We start from the raw sequence: 24,179 nt of genomic DNA, 5'->3' as shown, positions 1-24,179 counted from the left end.
CCCCCCCACTCCCAGAATCCACTGCACCATAGCCCCTACTCAACACAAAGCGAACAGGTTACTGCAATCACCACAACCACAAGAAAATTAAAGTGACTTTATTCTGGTTATTTATAGAATTGTAGCAGTACATTAGTTCCTGGAAGGTTATATATTGAAGTGATGCATTTCATGTAATATACAGAAAAAGAGAATTGGATACAACACTGGATCACCAAGTTGTACAAGAATCAAGGGCATACTTTCACACTTAACCACAAGAACAGCTCAGCCTTAAGATCTTTTTACCTCCTGAGGGGTTTAGAAAACATATACAATGATGGTAAGTTTTACGTTTCTTTTCCGTAGATACCAAGTGAAGACCCTCTCCACAGATGTGATATTTTTTTGTTCATGGGATGTGGATGTTGCTGGTTTGGCCAGCATTTATTGCTCATCCCTATTTGCCCTTGTTCAGAGGGCCTCTTTCTGTGCTGTAAACTTCTACCATGCTTTTTAAAAGCAATTTTGAGCTTTTCCGAAGGTTAAATGAATGAATGCCTTGCCTGGTGTGGGTGAGCCACATCAGTGATGCAATGTCAGTGACATGGTTTACCTTGACCATCAGGTGAGGTTATTGAACCTCTTCCTGCACTGTGTAGCATGTTAGTAATGCAGGTTGCACTAACATCAGATTCTATTTGTACATCTCGACTCTTCTACCATCTCTATTGGATGGAACAAAATTTATTAAACATTAATGCTGCTTTTATTTAGGTTTAATATAGATGGGAACTGTACTAAATATGAATCATAATTCATGAAAGCTTAACAATTATAATGGAAAATTCCTATCCAAAATAGTCAGCAATCTTGTTGCTTCTTCAGATACAGCCTTTATTTCTATGTTTTTCTTGAGCGCTTTGATTTTTTTGGTCCACAGTTGTTATCTGCTTTATGGATCTTGGTCCAGTTGACCATTCTTCATGTGTTTTTTTTTGCAAGTAAATCCTTTTCTTCTGCTGCTCTTCTGACAGTAGAGTTGCTGGTATTATAGTTTTGGATTTTAGACTCTGCAACTTGTGGAATTTTTATCCCCTTGAATCGCACTTAATTGTTTGGATGCATTGAATGAAAATTGCAAACAAGTTGACATTTCATGAAATCCCATCAATGTTGAACCTGTATAGCATTAACTGCATACAAATTGGAACAGACTGGATGTTAAGTGTTCCTCTTTTCCTGAAGAATAGGGAGCCTCCAGAATGAGCTGCCACTGGGTGTAGTGGCTACTGATCTTTGCACATCTTCAAGAGGAAGTTGGACTAGTTCCTGACTGGGACAGAGATTGTGTCATACAGGAGCGAGTGTCTTTGGTAAGACTTGGCCTGTAAGATTTCCTGGGCGGGTTTGGATTGGACAGAAATTTTCCAGGGTAGTTTCTTCCCTTACTGGCCCTAAGTCTTTTGGTGGGGGGGGGAGAGAAGAGAGAGAGAGAGAGAAGAGGTCATGGGAGGGAATAAGTATTTCACCCTGACCAAACATCAGGCTGTTGGGCAGGCTTGATGGACTATCAGTTCTTTTCTTGTCTGTCACATGTATCTCACCCTAAATATAAAAGGCACTAGCTGGCAACTGGCACAACCATCAACTTGCAGGCCAAGCTTTAAATGGTTCCAGTTAATTAAACACGATATGGATGGTAACCAATTTTTGTTTAACTCAAGTGAAGTGAAAATAAATGAATGTATAAGGTGTACAGTGTAAACAAAGCTCATATTCATCAACTTTCATCTCACACAGCTGGTTTATAGAAAGCCACTAAGTCTGAATTCACACTACAAGTAATGTGGAGCAGCTTCTGTTGTCAAAGTCCGGTATCAACTCTCAAACTGACTACAAAGCTGCACCAGAGCCAAAGCTCCTCCCAACATGGGTCTTGCTAAACTCCTGCCCTGCAGTGGCAGCACAGATTAGATGTTCACATTATGATATGAAGTTCAAGCCCAATAATGAAATTGCTGCAAACAATGCCAAACCAAAAGTGCATCAAATACTAGAATGGATTCAATAAAGGTGCCATGGACCGCAACAGTATTCACTGAAATATTCTGATCAAAAGTCACAGCTTCCTCAGCTAGACCAGAAGCAGATCTATATCATTGTGTTCCAATTATGTTAACATTCCATCTAGTTTGAGGCTCCGTCATAACTTTATATTTAAAAAATTGTGACATCTCCTCAACTGTCCAAAGAGAAAATTGCATTCCCATCTGTGTTAACGGAGCTCAGCCAGGGAGGTGAAATCGGCCTCAGCATCCTTGAGTTTGGGGGGGGGAAGAAATTGGCCAAAACCACACCCATTCCCACTCCCATCCAGTGACCTACAGCCGAGGTCAAGAGCATACTTGCTCTACAATGACCTCCATGGTCAATTAGCCTGCTAACTTTCACTGACCCAGTCCACAGATACAAAGTGATCACTGGGGCCAGGGATCAGAGGGTCTGGGTGGCCATGGGAATAAGCCATTGGCTAGCATAAACTGGAGAGGTGGTCATAAGAAGAAAAGATGAATTCTGAACCAGGAGAGCTCTTTTTTTTGAAGTGATTTTGATACTGCAGGAAATTCCTTCAACACCTTAATTATACAATATTACATGAGCAAAGTCCTGCTGTGAGGATAGTGTCCCTTGCAGTAAAGTACTGTGATTGAAAGATAAGTACTCATTGTGCAGGATGGTTTACCATCCAAAAATAAGAGGCTTGTAGAAGCAATTGCAAGTAGTTATCAGTGTATCGCTTAGTGGGAGTGTTTCTTGCCTGCAAGCTGGCTCATGTGTCCATGGACTGTCCTGTGTTTGCTTTCACTAGGGGCTGGTCTCCTCCTCCGTGGGTTTTATTAGTCCATACTCCACTGCTCGGGCAAGACAATCCTTGGCAACAGCCGACACTTTGCATTTCTTCTCATCTCCATCCCTGCTCATAGCAGACAGGATTTCCAACATCTCTGTCTCCATGAGCAGGGCTGCGAGCTCCCGGTCCGCGTTCATTAAGTTGAGCGTGATGACGAGCCCTCGGTGTTGCAGGTCGACGTTCGAGCTCAGCACGAGCGCCTGAAGGATCTCCAACCAGTGGCTCGTCTGTCAGCGGGGAGAGAGAGTAAAGCACAAAGATGTAACTTCCAGCTGCAGTGCAAATTTGTTTCAAAAGGAACAGGGAACAGAGCCATACTGACCATCTCTCTTACATGGTGCCTGCCAAGTTCCACAGACAATGGCTGCTCTTTAACGACGGTTCTCTAACTGACAGCCTAGATCTTGCGCCTGCTAGCTATTTGACCGTGGGAGCTCATACAACCTCAGTGTCAGCTGTGGATAGCTTTCACTTCTTGAGTCAGTAGGTTATGGGTTTAAATCCCACTCCAGGGACTTGGGCACAATCTAAACTGACATGCCCAGTGCAGTACGGAACGAGTGTGGTACTGTTGGTGGTGGAGCCTTTCCAATGAGACATTAATCTGAAGTTCCATCTGCATAAAATAAATCACTACACAATTTTGAAGAACAGAGTTCTCCCCTATGCCCTGGCCAATATTTATCCCTCAATCAATATCACTAAAAAAGATTATCTGGTTATAATCTCATTGCTGTTTGCGGGTCTTTCTTCTATAGGCCAACCTTATTCCTCACTCAGGTTCCAAAGAAGAGTCATATAGACTCTCTCCACAGATTCTGCCAGACCTGCTGAGTTTTTCCAGCACTTTGTTTTTATTCCTGTTCTTCACTGGATGCCTGTTACCTTTCAGCGTTGGTCTTTGGTCGTGACCAAGTGTAGGGATTTCATCCCCAGCCCTGCCCCAGCCAAGGTTACTGAGGCCAATCAAGCACCGCAGCTGGTGCTCTGCCTGAGATCAGCTGACCTTCCACAGGCAGGGATTAAACCTGGAAATTCCCTGCTCTGTAATACAAAGGATTGTACATTTACGCACTGCATCATAGTGGACCATACATTTTCTATAATATTTTCAGTTTCTCCACCCCACAAAGGCTGGCAATGAACACCACATCTTAGCTGGAGAGACAGTGCTATCTGGCCTGGCTGTGGATTTCCTAAGGAGTCAAATACTCCCTTCACAGGGTGCTCTCCTGGTGATTCATCCAAGCATTGAAATTTAAAACAGTACCTAGTTATGAAGAGCCACAATTTGTTAAAAACTCACTGCCTGAACACAAAGTATCAGTCACTGCTCAGTATCAATTTGTGACAGTGTTGGAAAAGTTTAGGTTTGATCACTAGGTTCTCTTGTGCTGTCACCGGGCTTCGCTACTTTTCTCCTGAGCTTTTTGTGTAATTGATACCGTGAGCCTTCAACCCCCTTCCCAAAAGAAACCTTGAATCACTGAACCTCACAGGTCCAATCTCTAGACAATGCCAATAGAGGACCTGCAGTGGGCTGGTGGTGGCAGTAGGAGCTACACTCAGCCTCAGTACCCCTGGATTGTGAAACTTAATTAGCACCATCAGCCAGAGTTCCTATTCCTGATCACTATCTAGCATTCCTTCTAGACTGTGACAGTCAAGTGACAACAAGTTCAGTTTCGTTAGCGATGCCCTCCTTAGTCAAATATATTACTCACAGATATGGTCTAGGCTCACAGGCAAAGAATACCATTTGGACAGCATATCAGAGGGGCAACAGATATTTGCATCCCCGATGGAGTCAGTGCCCTTGGGAGAGGAGGGGAGCAGACTGCAAGCAAGAAGGAAGATTAAGGGAGGCAAGGAATGAGTAGGTTGGAGGCAAGGCGATGAGTCAAGTGCAGCACATTGAGGATGCAGGGAGGAGCAGGTTGTGTAAAGTCACTCACCACTTGTGTGATTTTGGTACAGAGCTTTGGCTGCAGTGATGTTAAAAAGGCTACAGCCCCCGCAGCTGCACACCTCAACTTATCATCCTCTTCACCACTGTACAACACCAGCAGTTTGAGACGATCTGATCCCTCAACCAGGAACAGCTTCTGCACCTGAAACAAGATCCAAACAGAAAGAAAGGTTAAGGCTACTGAAAAAAGAAAGTTTTCCTTCCCAACAAGATGACAATTCAAGGAAAAATCTTTTATTGGCTAGTTATTTTTCCAAAGTGTTTTCCTCTGCTCCCCTTGCTGGGAGTCAGTTCTATCTGTACCATTAGACCTTGTACCTCACCTACGTGACTATTCCAGTTATGAGGCACTGAGTATCAGCAAGGTACTTGACTCTCTATAGTTAACCTCACCTGATGTCCAAACACTTATGTTTTTCTTTAGGGGTGACTGTACAATAATCATGACCAGACATCCGGGCTGATGTTCCTTCTCCCAGGCCCACTGAAGCCAGGTGACATTCCCCCAGCTCCTGCCCAGGTGAGTTACCAGAGAGTGAGGATTGTACCTGGTTCCTTCCTGATCGCTATGCTTCATATCATGTCATTTACCCATGATAGGAACTCAAACAGCCACAGATCACAATGCTACGAAGTGAAAAGCAAGCAGCAATGCTCTGCACCCAGCACTAACGCACCTCCTCACTCAGGACCATATTACACATGCACTCCGTGGCTGCCAGTCGGATCATCTCGTGGTCTTCAAACATGTAGCTCTCAATCATTGGAATGGCTTTTTCCTTAATTATCTTCTGGCTAAAAGAAGTTAAGAGATTAATCAGTAAATTAGTGCCAGCATTGCCCAACGGGGTCGCACTCTCAACCAAGTCAGAAGTTAGTTCAAGACCCACTCCAATAATCTAAGCACAAAGCCTTGGTAACCACTCCATCATGTTACTGAGAGACTGGTGTCTTTTTGGGCTTTAGGGGAGCTCCCCTAAATGTGAAGTTCAATTTGTTTAATATAATAAATTTACTTTTACTTCAAGTCTGCACGCACTCGCCCATCTCAGGCTCCATGGCCAACTGGCAGGTCTGCTCACTTAAGAATGAAAGACTTGGAATTATAGTATGCTTCATGGCTTCAGGACATCCCAAAAGTATCTTACCACCATTGAATATTTCTGAAATGTAGTCACTTTACCAAAGGAAAGTTATTAGTGCCATGAGAGGAACAGAGGAAAGCAACAGAAATAACTCAAAGCAAAGGTATAAAAACATTAAGGAATTGGGGTTGTTTTCTTTTTAAGAGTTGAGATCGAGGTGATCTAATTAAAGGTTGTAAGAGCTGACAAAGACGGTCCTGGGAAATGGCTTACTATGGTGAAAGAACTTTTTCAACCAATGGTTAATACAGCTATGGAAACAGTTACTAGGGAGGGAAGGTGGAGATTCATCAATTTAAAAAGGAAATGAGCTTATGTGCTAAACTGTTGGAGGAGCCACTCCCCTAGCACATTCTCGCCCCTTCACTCAGTCGCTTACCGCAGCCTCTCACTGATCCCAGCCAAATTAGTTAACGCCATCAGTGACTCAAAGTTCTGCAACCCTGTACGGTCAAGGTGCAAAAGGCTGACCAAAGGTCGGATTACCTCATAAACCTGAGGAAATGAAGAGCGAAAACAGAATGTTTATTCAGTGACCATTTCAACAACAACATCAATAATCCAAACCTCAGCAGAGTGCCTCCTATTATACCAGTGTGGCCTTTTTTGAAACCAACCGTCCTTAGACCTTTGTGAACGGCAGTGACGATATAGGGATAGATCTGAGCCGTGGGGCCATGTTCACTAGGAACTAGATTGACTATGCAAACCTATTTTACGTAGAATCTTTACAGTCAGAAGATAGAGAGGTATCCACCCCTTTACTCAGGGCTGAATTCGATTCCAGTTCCTAGTGGGGAAAGGCCAGTGCCTCCTTCAGTGTATCATCAATATCTTTAAAATGGATCAATACCATATGAAATTTTCTGCTGAATATTTTGAAGTAAAAATATTAAGACTATCTGGCAAGCTGTCAAAAGCTCAAAATTGCTTTAAAAAACTTAAGGCAGTGCATGTAAATCCTCAGGACTCACCCTCTCTCCAGGGAAAGCAATCTCAGGGTTAGAAGTGATTGTGATCTTTGCCAATGCCTGGGCCGCCTTGGTCTTGCCAACCTCTGTGCCTTCTGATGCCAGAGGGAGCAGAGCCTGTGGGAACGGAGGAAGTAATAAGCCAGGTTATTAAATGTGATCATTAGAAGTACATTCATACCATCCCGACAATTTAAATCTGATCACAATCATGCTGGTGGTAGAAGATCAGTCACAGTTCCCTCACAAGATGTTCTATTCCAGAAAGCCAGTTTGTGAAGAACTGGAACCAACCTTTACACTCTTTTATATCTATTCACAGAATTACACATTACAAGCATACAGCTTCTAACTCAACAATCACAGTTTCAGTCCATATCTATTTATTGAAGCTCATGTGAATCCCCAGTTAATGCTCATCACCTGTATATAATTAAATACAAATATACAATTAACAGTAGGGACCTGTAAGTTAGACACAGCTCTCATTTCTATATAGAGGAGATATTTCCACTTATGACAGTTCTAAACTAGGAACTATAAATATAAGAGAGTCACTAATAAATCCAATGGGGAACTCAGGAGAAATGTCTTTACATAGGGAGTAGTCAGAAAGGGGTACTGCTGCCACAGGGAGCAGTTGAAATGAATAGCATGGATGGGAGTATCTATGTTCCCTTTAAACACAAAGGAGAGAGGAATCAAAGGATATGTTATGGTAAATGCTGAGCTGTTCAAATCCCGGAGGGAAACTTGAAACAACTGTCACAACTAATTTTCAATGTGTATAAATTTCAAGATGCGTGCCTTGAATTCAGTAGTAATAAGACCACCAAGTCTTCTAGGTTTTTATAAAACTAGATTAAACATTTATTAATAAGAGAAATGATTTTAAATACATACATAGATCTACAAATTACTACTATGATAACTTCTAAATCTCCTAATCAATCTAACTCCCAGTTACACTTTTGTTAAGGCAACAGTAAGATGCAGCTTTTAAGACCCAGGCAAAGAAACATGATAACCTGAACAAGTCTGAATTCCAAGTGAGTTTTCTTAACTTCAGTCCTTTGAGGACAGCAGCTTGAGGCATTGATGCTGAAGGTTTTTCACACTTGTAAGATCTTAAGAATGCCTTCACTTACAAACAATCTTCTCTTCTTTATACATATCTTCCTCTTTGAATGCAAATACCCATTGTTTCACTATTCTTTGGACTTTATTTCCCTGATAATAAAATCCTCTCATAGCACTAAATTTTGCCAGTAATCTTTTGGAAAAATAAACACACAGTTTCTAAACTTTACCTGGCTAGGTGACACATTTCACCTCCCCTTTGAAAACAACCTTGCCTGGTTTATTTGAAAATGCAAATGTTCCCTTGACACCTATGTTTTTAAACTCCCCCATGTTTATCTAATTAACATTTCAAACCTAACCTCTCTTCTTAGATCAAAGCACCAAGACTAATTCAATTAAGTCACATACACGCATATTCAATTTTACAATAAACTCCAATAATATTACGAGAATGATTATATCTTTTTGACAGAGTACAAACATTGGTATAGGCATTGGCCTGTTTCTGTGCTTTATGTTCTATGTAAGGGTGTAACAGTATTGTGAGTAAGTAGGATCAGGCTAAGCTGTAATGGCCTTCACTTGGGAACTTTGATTAGTGACACTTTGCCAAAAAGAATGGAACTTAAGCGACAGAGCAGAGCGTTTGGCAACCACGGCATTGTATTCTAGCATCAGACAGTATTTTCAGAAGAGGAAACTAATACCTGCAGGTACTAACTGTTCTTGGACAACACCGTTGTCTTATCACTGTTGTCTCCATTCTTTATACCACAAGGGCTACATTGTATTTTTATAAAAAGATACAAATCACATGGCCCACTGATTTGGGGAAAAGCCGAGGAGCTAACATGCTCGCTGCCACACTCACCTTGCCTCCACCCTGAGCTACCATGGTTCCACGATCCTCTGGGGCCTCAACCAGAGACAGGAACACCCTGAAATACAGAGAGGGTTTGAAGTTCTGAGTCGTACACCATTCCACTCTGTTACAGGGCTGCTAAGTAACGCCGTAAAAAGGCTGTTTAACCTGGTTGTGAGCGAATGAATAGAACCAAGGCTCTGAAACACTGGACACTGGCACAAACATTGTCTGAAGCTGGTAATGTTGAGATAGATCTACAAGCAGCAGCAGCTACTCCTAAAGCATCACCCTTAGTGACAGCATCACTAACCATCTGCTCAGTACCATCGGATAGTACAGTTATAGACAGCCATGGGCAGGTTAGGGGGCAAAAAAGTTAAAACTCCTGTACATTTTTAACATAAAGCTTAAGTTAATCCTCTAACCAAGTCTATGGCCTCTCAAATCTATCTACTGAGAAACCAAAAAAGTGTCCGCTTGCTGGTTAATCAATATACAGTCTATCCCAACATAAAGTTTTAAAGCACCTATTGGAAAAGTTAATGCTTAGGGACCAGGTGTTGGCAGAGACACCACCGGAGTTTGGTTAACACATGCTGGTTCAGCCGGGATCAGGAACACCCACAGGAATACTGGCTTACAGAGTTATCTGGTGCTGAGTGAGGACATTCTTAATTCCTAGTGATAAACCAGGCTGGTTAGTAAAACCAGTAATACAATGGACCCAGTTTTGTTGTGTTACACGAGTTTGGTTCAGTGGTAGCACTCTCACCTTTCAGTCATAAGGCTGCGAGTCAGGCTCCACTCCAGTTACTGGAGTATTTCAGTGCATTACTGAGGGAGTTCCGCACTGCCATCGTTCTTTCTTTGTGGCTTCAAGTCCCATTCCCAGGGCTTGCGTGAGTCTTTGTGTAGTGCTGAGGGAGCCATCCTTTAGACTGAGGCCTTCTATGCCTGTTGCAGTGATTCAGGCAGATGAAAGGTCCCATAGCACTATTTGAAGAGCAGAGAGTTCTTCTGGTATCCTCCCTCAGACATCTTGTAGCTATTTGTACCATCTTGCCCACAAAACAACAGGTCATGGTGCTAAATAAGTCACTGTATGTGAAACACTTCCAATGCAACAATATTTTGATTAATGCCACTGTAGCAGCCACACACATACCGAGTAATCATTTCCTTGCAGGAATCTGTCAAAGCTGGACTCTCCTTCTTTGTCATACACACCAGTGCCGACACCACCCCTGCCTTCAGCAGCTTCCCAATCCGTTTCCCTACATACTTGGGTTTATCCTGCAATTCAGAAAATGTCACGTTAGTGCTGAATCATTTTCCAGTTCTCAAAAAGAATTAAGGAGGTGCTGTTTGGAAAAAAATGCCTTTAGCTCGTGGGGTGAAGCTCTCTGCCAGAAGCCACTGATGTCAGGAAGCAGTGCTTCACAGAAGTTGACACCTGGAACTTTCTCCCCCATGTGCAGGGATATGGAATAAAAATGGGTATGGAGTTCAGGAGCAGATCAGCCATGATCTAACTGAACTGTAGAGCGGGCTTGAGAGGTTGCCTCTTGTTTCTATAATTTTACTTTTATAAGAGCAAGGCAGTTGTTTGAAAAAAATGAGGAATATTAAAAGGTACAGCAAGTGAACAGGAGGCTGGGATTATAGGACCTGGCATTTTAAAGGGTGTTGGGAGTAGAATTGAACAGGACGAGATGTACAGAAAATCAGATGCACAGGTTTGATGGACAAAAAGGGATGTTTCTGTGCTGGATCATTCTGGGATGGGTTTATAGCTCCACCAGCTCTCCATGATCAAAAGATTGCTCTTTGTGAGTGAACTGAGAGACTGAATCAACAGGTACTTGATGGTGACAGAGGGAAATCGCAGCTGATCTTGATCAGATTTCCGCCAACGTCCTCACAGATGCAGTCCTCGCAGGAGTCAGCAGATCAGGAACAGAAGCATGGGTGATTATTTCCTCTCCCTGTTCCAAGCAGCACTGAGGACCAATCATAATGTCCCAACTAACTCAGCACAGACTGGGGAATCAGATCTGGAACTTTGCAGATCTGTATGGCTCATGGGCAGAGCAAGAATAACTAGTATCATCCCCTGTAAACACAGGCAATAACTGCTATGTACCTTTGGGTGCTCCTCTGGAACATGCTGCTTGGCGTATTTGGCCAGTTCCAGAAGCTGTGGATCAGGAGTCTCCTTATCGTAGCTGTTCGTGCAGTTTACAAGGGTTGACGCAACTGCATAGAGAGCAGTTTTATCTTCCGACTGGTGAGGGAACAAAAGCAAGGCATCGTTGTACACAAAACAGGAAGGACAGAAGAGCAGTAAACACTGATCATTGCTCTCATTATGAATCATAAAATAGGAATGTTAGACTTTAATCACAAACAACCCAGATAGATCATTAATAGATATAATGTTTCAACCACTCAACCGGGGCTCCTCCTGCTGAGATTCAGTTCCAGAACAGCGACCAGCAGCTTCCAGTATCTCACCCAGTTGGTCCCATTTGAGCTGAAGCAGTGAACCTCTACAGCCTGTTAGATTGTGCAGATTATCAAAGCTGTGCCCAATCCTGTCCTCACTTTGCATTGACACACACACACCGCCACCCGACCCACTTTGTAGAGACAGTCAGAAGTGGAAACAATAGCCGGCTTTCCTCCTTCCAATCCCGGAGGGTAGCCTACTAATAGCAACCTGTATTGTTATCCTTGTTGATTAACTTGGCAGAGGCTAAGAATCAAACAGGACAGTGCAGTGATTATTACCTACAAGGTCAATGGTGGACTTGAACACTATCTCTGTATAACTGCATGGAAAGCCAAACATTTGAAGCACCTCAAAGGGTTAACATGCCACAGTTGCTCCAACAATCCAAGGGATGCAGCCAGAGGATGGGATACAGACCAGTGAACGAACACACATATCTTCCACTTTTCCCTTTGTTGCTCACTTTGCTGGCTGTTTACCTTTGCCAGTTCAAACATAGCCTGCACTGCAGGCTGATCATCCACAAACTCCTCCTTCACATCAGCATCAAAGGTCAGATAGGCCAATCCTTCCATCGCCCAGCGCCGTGTGCTGGACTGAATCGAGTCATTGCATAACCACCTGGCAAGATCAAAACAAGAGTGTGATCAGAAAGAGCCTCGGTGCATCATCCATCACTTTACACCTCCTCTATGATCAGTTTAGACTGCTGAGCCCATTAACAGCACTGCAGCAGTAGTTAACACAACTGCACTTTCAGCTTCTGTCCCCATTGCTCTCCTCTCCTCGACTGTTTTTATATTGTTTATGTATTGTGGATCTGGTACTGTTAACAGCCATAACAATCAAAATAAACAAGACAGATTGATTGAACAGGCTGGAGCTCTTTAATCTAGAAAAGCCAAGGCCGAGGGAGACCTGAAAGAGGTCTTCACGGTTATGAAGAGTTCTGATAAGGTAGATCTAGCAAAGATGTTTCCACTTGTTGGGAAGACCGGAATTAGGGGCCATAAATCCAAATGGAATTTAGAGAAACTTCTTTACACAGAGAGCGGTGAGAATATGGAACTTGCTTTCAGTAGCTGAGGTGAATAATATCAATAAATTTAAGGGGAAACTGGATAAACATATGTGGGAAAGAAATACAAGGATATGCTGATAGGGTGAGGTGAATAGGCATAGGAGGAAGCTCATGTGGACCGTCTCCAACAAGAGAGAATTTAATCATCTCTTGACATTCAACGGCATTACTATCACTGAAACCCCACTATCAACATCCTGGGGGTCACCATTTACCAGAAACTGATTTGGACTAGCCATATAAATACTGTAGCTACCAAAGCAGGTCAAAGGCTAGGAATCCTACAGTAAGTAACTCACCTCCCAACTCACCACAACCTGTCCATAATCTATACGGTACAGGTCAGGAGTGTGATAGAATATTCACCACTTGCCTGGATGCGTGCATCTCCAACAACTCTCAAGAAGCTTGACACCACCCAGGACAAAGCAGTCTGCTTGATTGACACCCCATCCACAAACGACGCACATAAGCAGCAGTGTGTACCATCTACAAGGTACATTTCAGAAACTTACTAAGGCTCCTTAGGCAGCACCTTCCAAGCCCACAACCACTACCATCTAGAAGGGAAGGACAACGGCAGCAGATACATGGGAACACCACTCCCTGGAAGTTCCCCTCCAAGCCACTCACCGTCCTGACTTGGAAAAATATCGCTGTTCCTTCACTGTCACTGGGTCGAAAACCTGGAGCACCCTCCCTAACAGCACTGTGGGTGTACCTACACCACATGGACTGCAGCGGTTCAAGGAGACTTACCACCACCCTTCTCAAGGGCAATTAGAGATGGGCAATAAATGCTGGCCTAGCCAGCGACGCCCACATCCTGTGAATGAATAAAATATATATTTTTTAAAACACCAGCGTAGACCAGCTGGCTGAGTGGCCTGTTTCTGTGCTGTAGACTGTGTGTAATTCTATGTAATCTTTTAAAATCAAACTGCTGTCCATCTTCCTAAGGCCAGTAAAACTTCTACTGGAAGGTGGCTGTGCGATCTGGTCAGGACGCAACCTTCTGAATATGAACACACAGCCACAAAAAGACACCAAAAGGTCACAACAATTTTCCCATGCACAGACTGGTGGACCCACAAAATGCAATTCCTGGTGGTTACAAAACACAAAATTGTCCTTACTTAGCAATCTCAGTGAGAAGAACCATAGCATATATGGTACCGGAAGTGCAAAAATGCCACACTGGTGCAGTAGGAAGCGCTCTTCTAACGTTGGAACTGAGGTACATTGTTACGGGCAGTGTAGAGGGAGCTTTTTAAAAATAGAAGTTCTATTCCCCAGCATCCCACACCTCAATAAGCATGAATAGTATATAATACAAAATTAGAACTACTGAATAACTGAGATTCTTTCTTGAAAGGATTCTTCTCCATCTCCAGTTAAAATGGCACAGGACCTGTGCTCTTCCATTCTCCCTGTGATTGATTCATAGCATCACAACTGCACTCACAGCATCAGAAATAGCAAAACGCAGTTCACCTCCGGCATTGCTTTGCCAGTTTGCAAGTCGAACCTTCAGCAAACTGCTTCATGCTGTAGTCTGTTCCACCTGCCGAACCCACCTTGCACAAACCCTGAAAAAGGAAGCATATCAAATGTTGGACGTACACGACACAGGCTTGACCTCCACAGAAAGTTTGTACAGTGTCTATGAGATAGTCAGGTCAGAACCAAAGTGTCCTTTGTGTAGAAAATCTCAGTAAAGCTTATGACAGTCCCTCTAATAATCAGATGGGTCAAAGGAGAAGAGAAGTTTCAGAACGCACACAGTGCTTTAAGTTCAGTGTTCCCTCAATAATATTTTTAACAAGTCTGTCCCCTCCACTCCATTCCTGATGGTACTGGTTCATTGGAGTAAACTATCTAAATCAAGTAACCTCTATTCACGAGTGAAACTAGACATTGAAACTTAGCAATTATTCAACAATAAGGGGCATCACAGACAAAATCTGACATTCAGACATGTGCAATTGGGTGCTGTAACAATCAAAGACACCCCTCCATAACCCAGGGGGTCTTGAGGCACCTTTCATTCCAACCTGGTAGAGATTAGCCAACTTATTACGGACTCATTGGACCACTGAACCACTGCAGCCCAGAGGAATCAGGGTGGTCTCTGGGGAGAGAGGCAAAAATATCATATATTCAACCCCGCCTCAGGAAGTGGAAATGAAACGGGATGAGCTGCTCGGCTATCTATAAAACTTTTGTAAAGTTTTCTGACCACTATCCTAAACATCGCCTGATGAAATAGCCACAACCTACCACCAAAGCCCGGATCTTGATTTGATCACTTTCATTCCTCTTGTAGATGTCCTTCAGCAGGGTCACCCCGTTTGCAGTGATGAATGAAGCCCGCTTCGACTTGCCCGCAGCGTGGATGAGTGCTTCCACAGCAACCAGCTGGTCTATCTCCCGTTCTGAGCTGCACAACGCTATCATGCACTCCAAAATCCCGCTCATCTCCAGCACCCGGTTTCCAACCTCTGAGGGCCCCTGGAGTAGTGTGGACACGGTCTGGATGGCCTGCAGCTTTCCGTCCATGCCTGAAGACTCAAAGCGGTCCCTGCGCAGGGAAAAATTCAGCTGCAGTTTTTTTTTTAAATTATATTATTCCTTAATCTCTGCTTTATTCCAAGACATAAACTCCTGTTACCAAGTCACACAAGGAGATATTAGGACAGGTGACCAAAAGCTTGGTTAGAAAGGAGAGGAAGGTAGAGAGGTGAAGGCGTTTAGGAAAGGAATACCAGATCATAGCGTCTCAACAGCTGAAAGTATAACAACCAATGGTGGAGTCATTAAAATCAGGGTTGCTGAAAGGTCCAAAATTGGAGAGGCGCAGGGAACTCAGAGGGTTGTAGAGCTGCGGAGGTTACAAGGATAGGGAGGGGTGAGGTCATGGAGGGATTTGAATACCAGGAAGAGTGTTCGACTGTGAGGGCCAAGCCTCATAATTAGGCGCGTTTCTCTTCCCGCAGGAGTCATGGATGTCAGAATTGTGGCTGATTTTTCTTTATGAACAGAGGAGTTAAGCATTGTTATTATCAGCTGACTCAGCACAGAGCAGGAATTAGAGCTGCACCTTCCGGCCCTTTGTCATTCATATCCCAACTCCCTACCTGATGTAATCCTCACAGAGTTTGTGAAAGGCTTCTCGCTCAGCATCACACTTGAGATCATCATAAAGTTTGTTCAGCAGCACCGACACGCTCATCCGACCACTGTCCGTTACTGAAAGGCTGTCAGGAATTTCTGAAACTGCGCCGGCCACTTCTAGAATCTTCTTCATTCCTGATCAGCGCAGACAGAAGACAATTAGATATCTTGATCAGGTGAGATAAAGAGGGGCCGGAGGTGGCCCATGTGGAGTATAAATACCAACATAAGACTTGTTGGGCCGAATGTTTCTGTGCTGAAAATTCTAAGTATTTGTGATTGAATTATATAGCACCCACTGTGAATGCCCCACTCTACAAAAGCCTCTCTTCTCACCCTAGTCCATCCAGGAGAGACGCAGGACACAGTGATTAGGTCCACATTGCATCAATATGGAAGTAGCTGAATACCCACCCCCAGAATTTGCATCTGGAAGAAAAACAGAGACAGGCAGAACCTGATCGCATAGGCAATAAAGAGAGCATCAAGGACTAGAGGGCACAGATTCAAAATAATTGGCAAAAGGAGTAAATGTGATGTGAGGGAAAGAATTTTTCACCCAGAGGGTGGCTGGAGCCTGGAACAAACTTCCTGAAAGGATGGTGGAGGCAGGTTCGATCGAGGTATTCAAAAGGGAATTGGATTGCTACCTGAAAAGAGAGAATGTGCAAGGTTACAGGGATTAAGGCAGGGGAGTGGGACTAGGTGGAGTGCTCTTTCAGAGAGCCAGTGCAGACTCAATTGGCCGAATGGCCTCCTTCTGCACTGTAAATATTCTATGATAAATGTCACTATATTTTAGTTTTAATAAAGCAGTTGGACAGGTGTCCCTCAAGCTGACAATCAGATCAAATAGGCAGATCCTCAAAGCCCAGGTAGCCCAATTCCGCTCTGATGACAGGTCTGAAATGTTAACTCTGTTTCTCTCTACATAGACGCTGCAAGACCTGCTGAGTACTTCCACCGAATTCTGTTTTTATTTCAATTCTGCTCCTGCTGATTTCTTACTCCCTGCTTTGACACATTTGAGTCTTGTGAGATTGGAGATTTGTAAAGAGTTCCTCTTAACATCGTTACTGCGTTGGTAAATAATAGGAAATTAGAACAGCATTAGTTAGTGTCGGTACATAAGTTTAAACTTTGTACCTGGTCAGCCTTGCCAAACAGGGGAACGGTAGGATAATGGTTATGTTACTGGAACAATAGTCCAGAGACCTGGACCAAATATCCAGAGACATGAGTTCAAATCCCACTGCAGCTAAAATCAGTTAATCAAACACATCTGGAACAATAAGCTAGTGTCGCTAATTGTGAGCATGTAACCAATGTACTGTCATAAAAATCAATTCAGTTCACTAATGCAGCTTTGGGATGGAAATCTGTTGTGTGGCCTATATCTGACTCTGGACCCACACAATAAATGCTGGCCTCGCCAAACAGTGAACAAGTATTAAAAAGTGGCTTTTCTGACAGGCACAAAGCTATGCAGGCACCCAGCTCCTTTAGTTTACGTCTTACCCTGATCGATTACCCAGATCGTCATGGCATTGTTGGGGTCCCGTAAGGACTTCCGTGGAACGTTCTTAACGAGGAGGTTAATGGAGTTGTCTCGGCCATGGGTGGAAACCTGGCGCTGAATCAACATCTCCAGCAGCTGGTGGACTATCATCTTCAAATCTTTCATGGGTTCTAAAAATCAATTTAAAAATCCTTAGCGATTCTAATATGCAGCTTAATTAATGTCTTAGAATCTGGAAGAAGTATTCAAGTAATGTTCAAACTTTCCCATATGTGGACCTCGTGTAACTACCAACACTCTCCAGGGTACCCTGCAATTCAACGCAATCTCAGGGACTCCTTTCTAAAAGACAATGCCAGTTAACTAAATTAAAACTGTACTTTCGCTGCAGAAATCAGATGGTGACAGTCAAACTCCCGTTGTAAACAATGGAAAATCATTCTCCCACAAAGAGCTACTCACCAAGAACCAGTGCCTCCTCTTTCCCTCGAATATCACTTTTTATTCCACCTTTCAGTGAATCGAACATGCCTTGTAGGACATTGCATGCTGCCAGGGAAACCTGCTCCTTATCACTGCCCATCACACGACAGAACCTGTCCATTCCTATTGTATGCAAAATCACCATCGCCTGTAAATAGAAATCAAAGCTAAACACAGGCGTTCAGATAAACACTAAGGTGCTATATAAACGTAAATTCTTTCTACACTAAAATAAATAGATACAGTTTAAAGTGAATTCATTTCTGATGATGGGTGAGTCATTTTCCACAGAACATAGCATTTAGCAGTTACCACTGATGGATGATTGATTGAAAGATTCACAATGGGAGCAAAAAATAATTAGAAATATATATTAAATATATTTTATAAAGCTCCCACTTCCTACCAGGAGACATTACATCTTATACTCAAATATTGTTTGAAAGCACTTCTGCGAAGTTCCTTGGAACATTTGATGATATTAAAGGCACCAAATAAGTAGCAATTGTATGATCTTTCATCATACTTTTGTATCAACATTTTCCAATTCAATTTTGCTGTGTCAACTGTCAACGTGGAGTCTCTGGTTACTAGGTGGCTCTGTAGAGCAAGTTTCAGCTTCACAGGCAATTTATTATTTTTTTTAAAAAGAATTGAGGATAGGTTTTTGTCCCCCCCCCAACCCCAAACTTTGTCTGCCTGACTTACCCGGGATTGGTGGCCTGAACACAACCCCACTAGGGTCCGTAGTGAAGCCAGCACAATGTCCATATCCCCAGTGTCCAACATCTTCTGGAGGAGGCGCACTCCATCACTGCGAAAAATCCTTTCAGCTCCTGCGTCTTCCCGAGCAAGAACAATCAGATTCTGAACAGCCTGGAGGGGAAAGAAAAGATGAAAGGTCATCACCTCAATTTGGGGTGAAAAGATGTGGAAACTCTCGGTTTCAAAAATATATTTTTTAATTTAAATTTCAGCTGTGGTCCAGCTGACAGCACTGTTGCCTCAGAGTCAGAAGATCATAAGGTCAAGTCCCATGCCAGGACTTGACCACAAACTAAAATGACCCTAGTGCAGTACAGAGGGAGTGTTGCACTGTCAGAGGAGCAGTCTCTCAGTTGAGATTATCAAACTTGCCTTCTCAAGAGAGCGTAAAAGATGCAATGGCACTAGTCAGAGAAGAGCAGGGATTTTTTTCCAATATCCAGCTGGAATTTATCACTGAGTCAACATTATCAGGAACTAACTACCTGGTCATTTAACTAATGCTACACAACTCATTATGATGTAACCCATGCATGGAAGGAAATAATCTACAATTACACTGTTGGCTGTCTCTCCACAGTTCAAGGTGAATACAGAATGAAAACATTATACCCCCAGCATTACACTGTACTGCAAACCTAGGGACAGCTATCCCTGATCCAGACACTTGCTACCAGTAGCAAGTGCAGAACATTGTCTCTGACGAGAATAGTTTTAGGAAAGCACAGACCTTTTGTTTCTTGTCAGAGTCTTTCTCGCCAGGATCCAAGAGGATGTTAAACATCTGCTCCACGCGGGCATCAGTGGAAGACTGTAGCCGGACCTGGAATAGAGGTATGGATTCAGCACAGTGAGGACATTACACTGGGAATAAAAAGAACTCATCAGCAGACTGAAGCTTAGTAGCGATGATACAGTCCTGGGTGATATTTACTATCTTCGATTATTGGAACAACTTCACTATTTTTAAGGGGATTTTCTTTTTAAATTCACACTTCAACATTGAGCAGTATGCTTCTTGTGAACAGCTCCAAGGGCTCTCTCCAAACTCTGCCCAAATTTGGATTGATAGACTCTAAAATTGTATGAATATTTTACATACTCAGTTATCGTTTACTGAAGCCCAGTGATAACACAGAGTGAATGGGTAGGCTGCCTTGTCCATAAGACCATAAGACATAGGAGCAGAAGTAGGCCATTCGGCCCATTGAGTCTGCTCCGCCATTCAATGAGATCATGGCTAATCTGATAATCCTCAACCCCTCTTTCCTGCCTTTTCCCCATAACCCTTGATTCCCTTAGTGATTAAAAATCTATCTCTCACAACCTTGAATATACTTAACAACCCAACAGCCTCTACAGCCCTCTGCAGTAAAGAATTCCACAGATTCACTACCCTCAGGGAAGAAAGTTCCTTGCAGATTTGTACTGCTAACATAAGGTTCCAGTGCTTCCAGTCTGTGGTTTACTAGTTGAAAACCTGCTTTTAAATGTCTCCACTAGTGATTTCTCCCCTTTTCTCTTGACAGGAGTTTCTCAAGAAACAGGATATGGAGATGTGAGGAATAGCCAGCTAATTACTATGGCAGAATTATTGGAGTCAGGTTAAAACTATCTGTACAGTATAAAGAAACTGAAGAAAATCTTTATATCATGCGATACTGACAATATATGAGAATCAAGGTTAAAAGGAAATGTCCAAAGACAATCCCAGCATCATATCTTACACACTTCTCTCCCTACCTTCAGATTTAGCTCCTCCTCATACAGCTCTCCCTCACCACCCAATATGTCTCTTCCCTCCTACCCATCTGCCCCTTACCTTCTCCTGGACCTTTGTTGCAATTTGTCGCAGCGATTCCTGAAATACTTTGTTCTTTGGTTCCAGAACAGCACATCTCTGGATATCAGCAAATGCCTGATCCAGTCTCCCCAGCTCCTGCAGGGCCTGGCTCCTGCGGAACAGAGCCTTCACATCCTTCCCATCCACCTCAATCACTGAGAACAAAAAGACAATCATTGCTGGGGAGCAAACATTCTGAGGGTCAATAAGGTTCTACACAGAGATTTAACTACCTTAAACAAGGGGCACCAACGGGTGGAATCAACTGCCCACTGGAGAATGAGTTAAGAGATAATTTGGATAGATATTTGTGGGATAGATGTTTTTAGGACTGACCGAGTTCACAACAGAGTCTTTTCTGGTCTAGTCCTTGTCCTCATGGTGCAATGTGAATGATTCCATCAGCCTCATAAAGAGGGTGGCGTGGACACAGACACACTATTCAGGCGATTCCTAATTCAAATTTTCTGCGGTAGCAAGTACACAGAGCCAAGTAAAGAGGCCGACTCTCAACACTGATGATTTATATATGCAACACAAATAAATTTATTTTCACCCACCTTTCGAGGCATCAGCTTCAGCTTTTGAGTACTCCTCCTAATAAATAATGGGAGTAAACATACAAAAATTAGACACAGCTAATTAAACAATCAATACCAACTACAATTACTCGATTGACCAGTTTTCAAAAGGTTACCTGTAAAATTCTGCTCATTTAACTTTTACTCACTAGTTTAAGGTAGCAGGCTGCTCTATTGCGATGCAGGACCATGCCCTCTGAAAAGTCCTGGGAAAGCTCAATTGCTTGTGTATAACAACACAAAGCTCTCTCATAATCTCCCAATTTAAAATGCTTGTTGCCATCCTCCCGCAGCAGTGCCACACTAGTCTGCAACAAGAAAAGGATAAGAAATTAGGCTGTTCCTATCCAGCTGCTCATGGGTAGTCATGGGAACAATTGGCCCTGATTTCACACTAAATTGGTAAACTTACACAAGAGGACAAAAGGCTAGCTGGTACCACATTGCTGCACCTTACTGAGTTAGGACTGAGGTACATTTTGCAGCAGTGTAGAAGGAGCTTTACTCTGTGTCTAAACCCGTGCTGTACCTGTCCTGGGAGTGTTTGATGGGGACGGTGTAGAGGGAGCTTTACTCTGTATCTAACCCCATGCTGTACCTGTCCTGGGAGTGTTTGATGGGGACAGTGTAGAGGGAGCTTTACTCTGTATCTAACCCTGTGCTGTACCTTCCCTGGGAGTGTTTGATGGGGACGGTGTAGAGGGAGCTTTACTCTGTATCTAACCCCGTGCTGTAACTGTCCTGGGAGTGTTTGATGGGGACAGTGTAGAGGGAGCTTTACTCTGTATCTAACCCCGTGCTGTACCTGTCCTGGGAGTGTTTGATGGGGACAGTGTAGAGGGAGCTTTACTCTGTATCTAACCCCATACTGTACCTGTTCTGGGAGTGTTTGATGGGGACAGTGTAGAGGGAGCTTTACTCTGTATCTAACCCCGTGCTGTACCTGTCCTGGGAGTGTTTGATGGGGACAGTGTAGAGGGAGCTTTACTCTGTATCTAACCCCGTGCTGTACCTGTCCTGGGAGTGTTTGATGGGGACGGTGTAGAGGGAGATTTACTCTGTATCTAACCCCGTGCTGTACCTGCCCTGGGAGTGTTTGATGGGGACAGTGTAGAGGAAGCTTTACTCTGTATCTAACCCCGTGCTGTACCTGTCCTGGGAGTGTTTGATGGGGACAGTGTAGAGGAAGCTTTACTCTGTATCTAACCCCATGCTGTACCTGTCCTGGGAGTGTTTGATGGGGACACGAAGGCACTGATATATATGGAGGGGGGAATTTGAGCCAGACCCTGACTCAGGAATTGATGGAGCTGAAGATTCAGGAGCAAACCTCAGGATTCCCGCAGCTCCTGGGAATTAAACCCCCAGCCCCAACTTCAGCTCCTTCTCCCCCTCTATCCCACCCCAGGCCCAAAGCCCTCTCACCCTTACCGCCATCTTCACGCCGGTTGCCCTGGTGACTGCGGCCGGGACAGCGTCGCTGACTGATGGCGTCACTAGGCCGAGCAGTCAATCAAAGGTGGAGGGGCGTGGCCAGGACTGACTCAGCTTCAGGCTGCAGAGATGGCTCCTCGTTGTCAAATCCGACTGAATGAATCAAGACTTGTCCATAAATAAATATAGCTTGCAACATCCTTATCCACCATTGTGACCTTTCAGGTTTAGCTTATGAATACAATTGCATTCATTGAGAGAAAAACCCAGAGGAAGTTTCTGTTGTAAATATCAATTTATTATCTCTAACTATTGATTGATTCACTCAGGGACTGGAGCTAGTGTCAAATCCCGAGGGCTGTTTGCATCAGAAATATTTAAATCAATGTAACTGTGGGTGTAATCAGCATTGTAAATGAAGTGAGGTACCCTAAAATGCTGTCCTGTATTTAATCAAATGATGTGTGTTGCTCTTTGTGTAATGTCAAAATTGCATTGTATTGCGCTTTTACAGATTTTATGAACAAAGTATATTTCAGGGGAAAATCTATTGATTGACTGATATCACATTATGCCTTCTCACTGCTATAATGCAATCAATGGGCTCCTCTTTGGCACAAACATCCATTGGGGCAAGGAATCTGTCACCTTATAAATGGTATTTTTTTGTGCCAGGTTTCTCTCTAGCCTTTTGGACAATGACTCCTCACTATAATAGTTCCATGGATTCTGAACACTTTGAGTGTATGAAAACACAAAGTCTCAGCCGACCATTCTGCTTCAGTGATCCCAATCTCTTACCCCACAAGACTTAGACCCCTTGATATAAAAGGTTTCCCCAACCTCAAACCTCCCATCTTACTCCTAACTACTTATTTTTAAACTTTTCTTCTCTTAATAATTGAACCATTCAGCACAGTGAGGAATTTTTACCTGGTTCAAAATTAGAAAACGTAAGTTAATTTTCCTTAACCTCCCCTTTTTCCAAAGTAAACAAGTAAACATCCTGAACCATCTCTAATAATTAATCTATATAGAATTATATAGCTCAGGAACAGGTCATTTTATCCCGTGTTGGTGTTTATATCCCACATGAGCCTCCTCCCACCCTACTTAGGGTCTGGAATGCACTGCCTGAGAGGTGGTGGTGGCAGGTTCAATCGAGGCATTCAAAACGGGATTAGTTATCTGAAAAGGAAGAATGTGCAGTGTTACGAGGAGAAGGCAGGGAATGGCATTAGGTGAATTGCTGAGTTGGAGAGCTGGTACAAACATGATGGGCCAAATGGCCTACTTCTGCGGTGTAACAATCCTGTGATTCTGTAATACTTCACCTCACCTATCAACATATCTTTCTATTCCTTTCATCCTCATGAACTTATCCAGATTCCCTTTACTGATGGAATAATCTTCACTGCTTATCTCTGTCCCAAAGCAATATTTATTCTGTAAGTGATTGAATAAACAAAGATGCACTTTCTAAAGGTACAGATAATATTATAAGGTAAATAAATAAATATCTATTAATATTGTTGCACAGAACCCGAAGTGACACAAAGTGTATGATAAATCATATTTAATTCTATCATCTGCAATAGTGATTTGTACAATATTGTCCCATAATTCTACCCACATTATCATCAAATTTACAAAATGTATAATCAAAGCATTGGTTTTGGTCGGCTTAGTCTGTGACATTCTTACCTCCTTTCGTTTGATCATTTTATGAATTTGGACCATAATCCAGTGCAGTACTGAGGGAGTGCTGCTGTCAAAGATGTCATGCCTCAGTTCTGCTGTTAAATTTGGGGTACCGACTGCCTGTTCTAGGGTTTGAGTTGAGGTTAAAGGACCAAAAGGA

At 43.2% G+C, this 24,179-nt stretch overlaps 1 protein-coding gene and 1 long non-coding RNA gene across 3 annotated transcripts; one reads left to right on the top strand and one right to left on the bottom strand.

Moving 5' to 3' along the window:
- Nucleotides 1–83: 83 nt before the first annotated feature.
- LOC121272080 (protein unc-45 homolog A-like) lies at nt 84–23,685 on the bottom strand. Of its 2 annotated transcripts, none has more exons than XM_041178520.1 (20): nt 23,658–23,685; nt 21,034–21,192; nt 20,864–20,900; nt 20,283–20,458; nt 19,191–19,283; nt 18,404–18,571; nt 17,675–17,843; nt 17,212–17,382; nt 15,657–15,828; nt 14,800–15,100; nt 14,014–14,108; nt 11,918–12,059; nt 11,070–11,210; nt 10,092–10,219; nt 8,933–8,999; nt 6,982–7,095; nt 6,387–6,502; nt 5,540–5,657; nt 4,849–5,004; nt 84–3,120 (listed from the first exon to the last, which is right to left on the bottom strand). In XM_041178520.1, the coding sequence occupies exons 2-20, from the start codon at nt 21,073–21,075 to the stop codon at nt 2,848–2,850; spliced, it is 2,679 nt and encodes an 892-aa protein (XP_041034454.1). In that variant the 5' UTR covers nt 21,076–21,192; nt 23,658–23,685; the 3' UTR covers nt 84–2,847. The 2 variants fall into 2 exon arrangements, with proteins under 2 accessions (XP_041034454.1, XP_041034453.1); XM_041178519.1 differs by lacking the exon at nt 23,658–23,685 and adding an exon at nt 22,310–22,461.
- LOC121272082 lies at nt 206–15,764 on the top strand. Its single transcript, XR_005941847.1, has 3 exons — nt 206–322; nt 5,287–5,382; nt 15,675–15,764. It is a non-coding gene; the product is annotated as an uncharacterized LOC121272082 (long non-coding RNA).
- Nucleotides 23,686–24,179: the final 494 nt, after the last annotated feature.

Source organism: Carcharodon carcharias, chromosome 32 (genome assembly GCF_017639515.1).
Source record: "Carcharodon carcharias isolate sCarCar2 chromosome 32, sCarCar2.pri, whole genome shotgun sequence".
Classification (NCBI taxonomy): Eukaryota; Metazoa; Chordata; class Chondrichthyes; order Lamniformes; family Lamnidae; genus Carcharodon; species Carcharodon carcharias.
The sequence above is the reverse complement of the archived record's forward strand: the minus strand, read 5'-3'. Positions and strand labels throughout refer to the sequence as shown.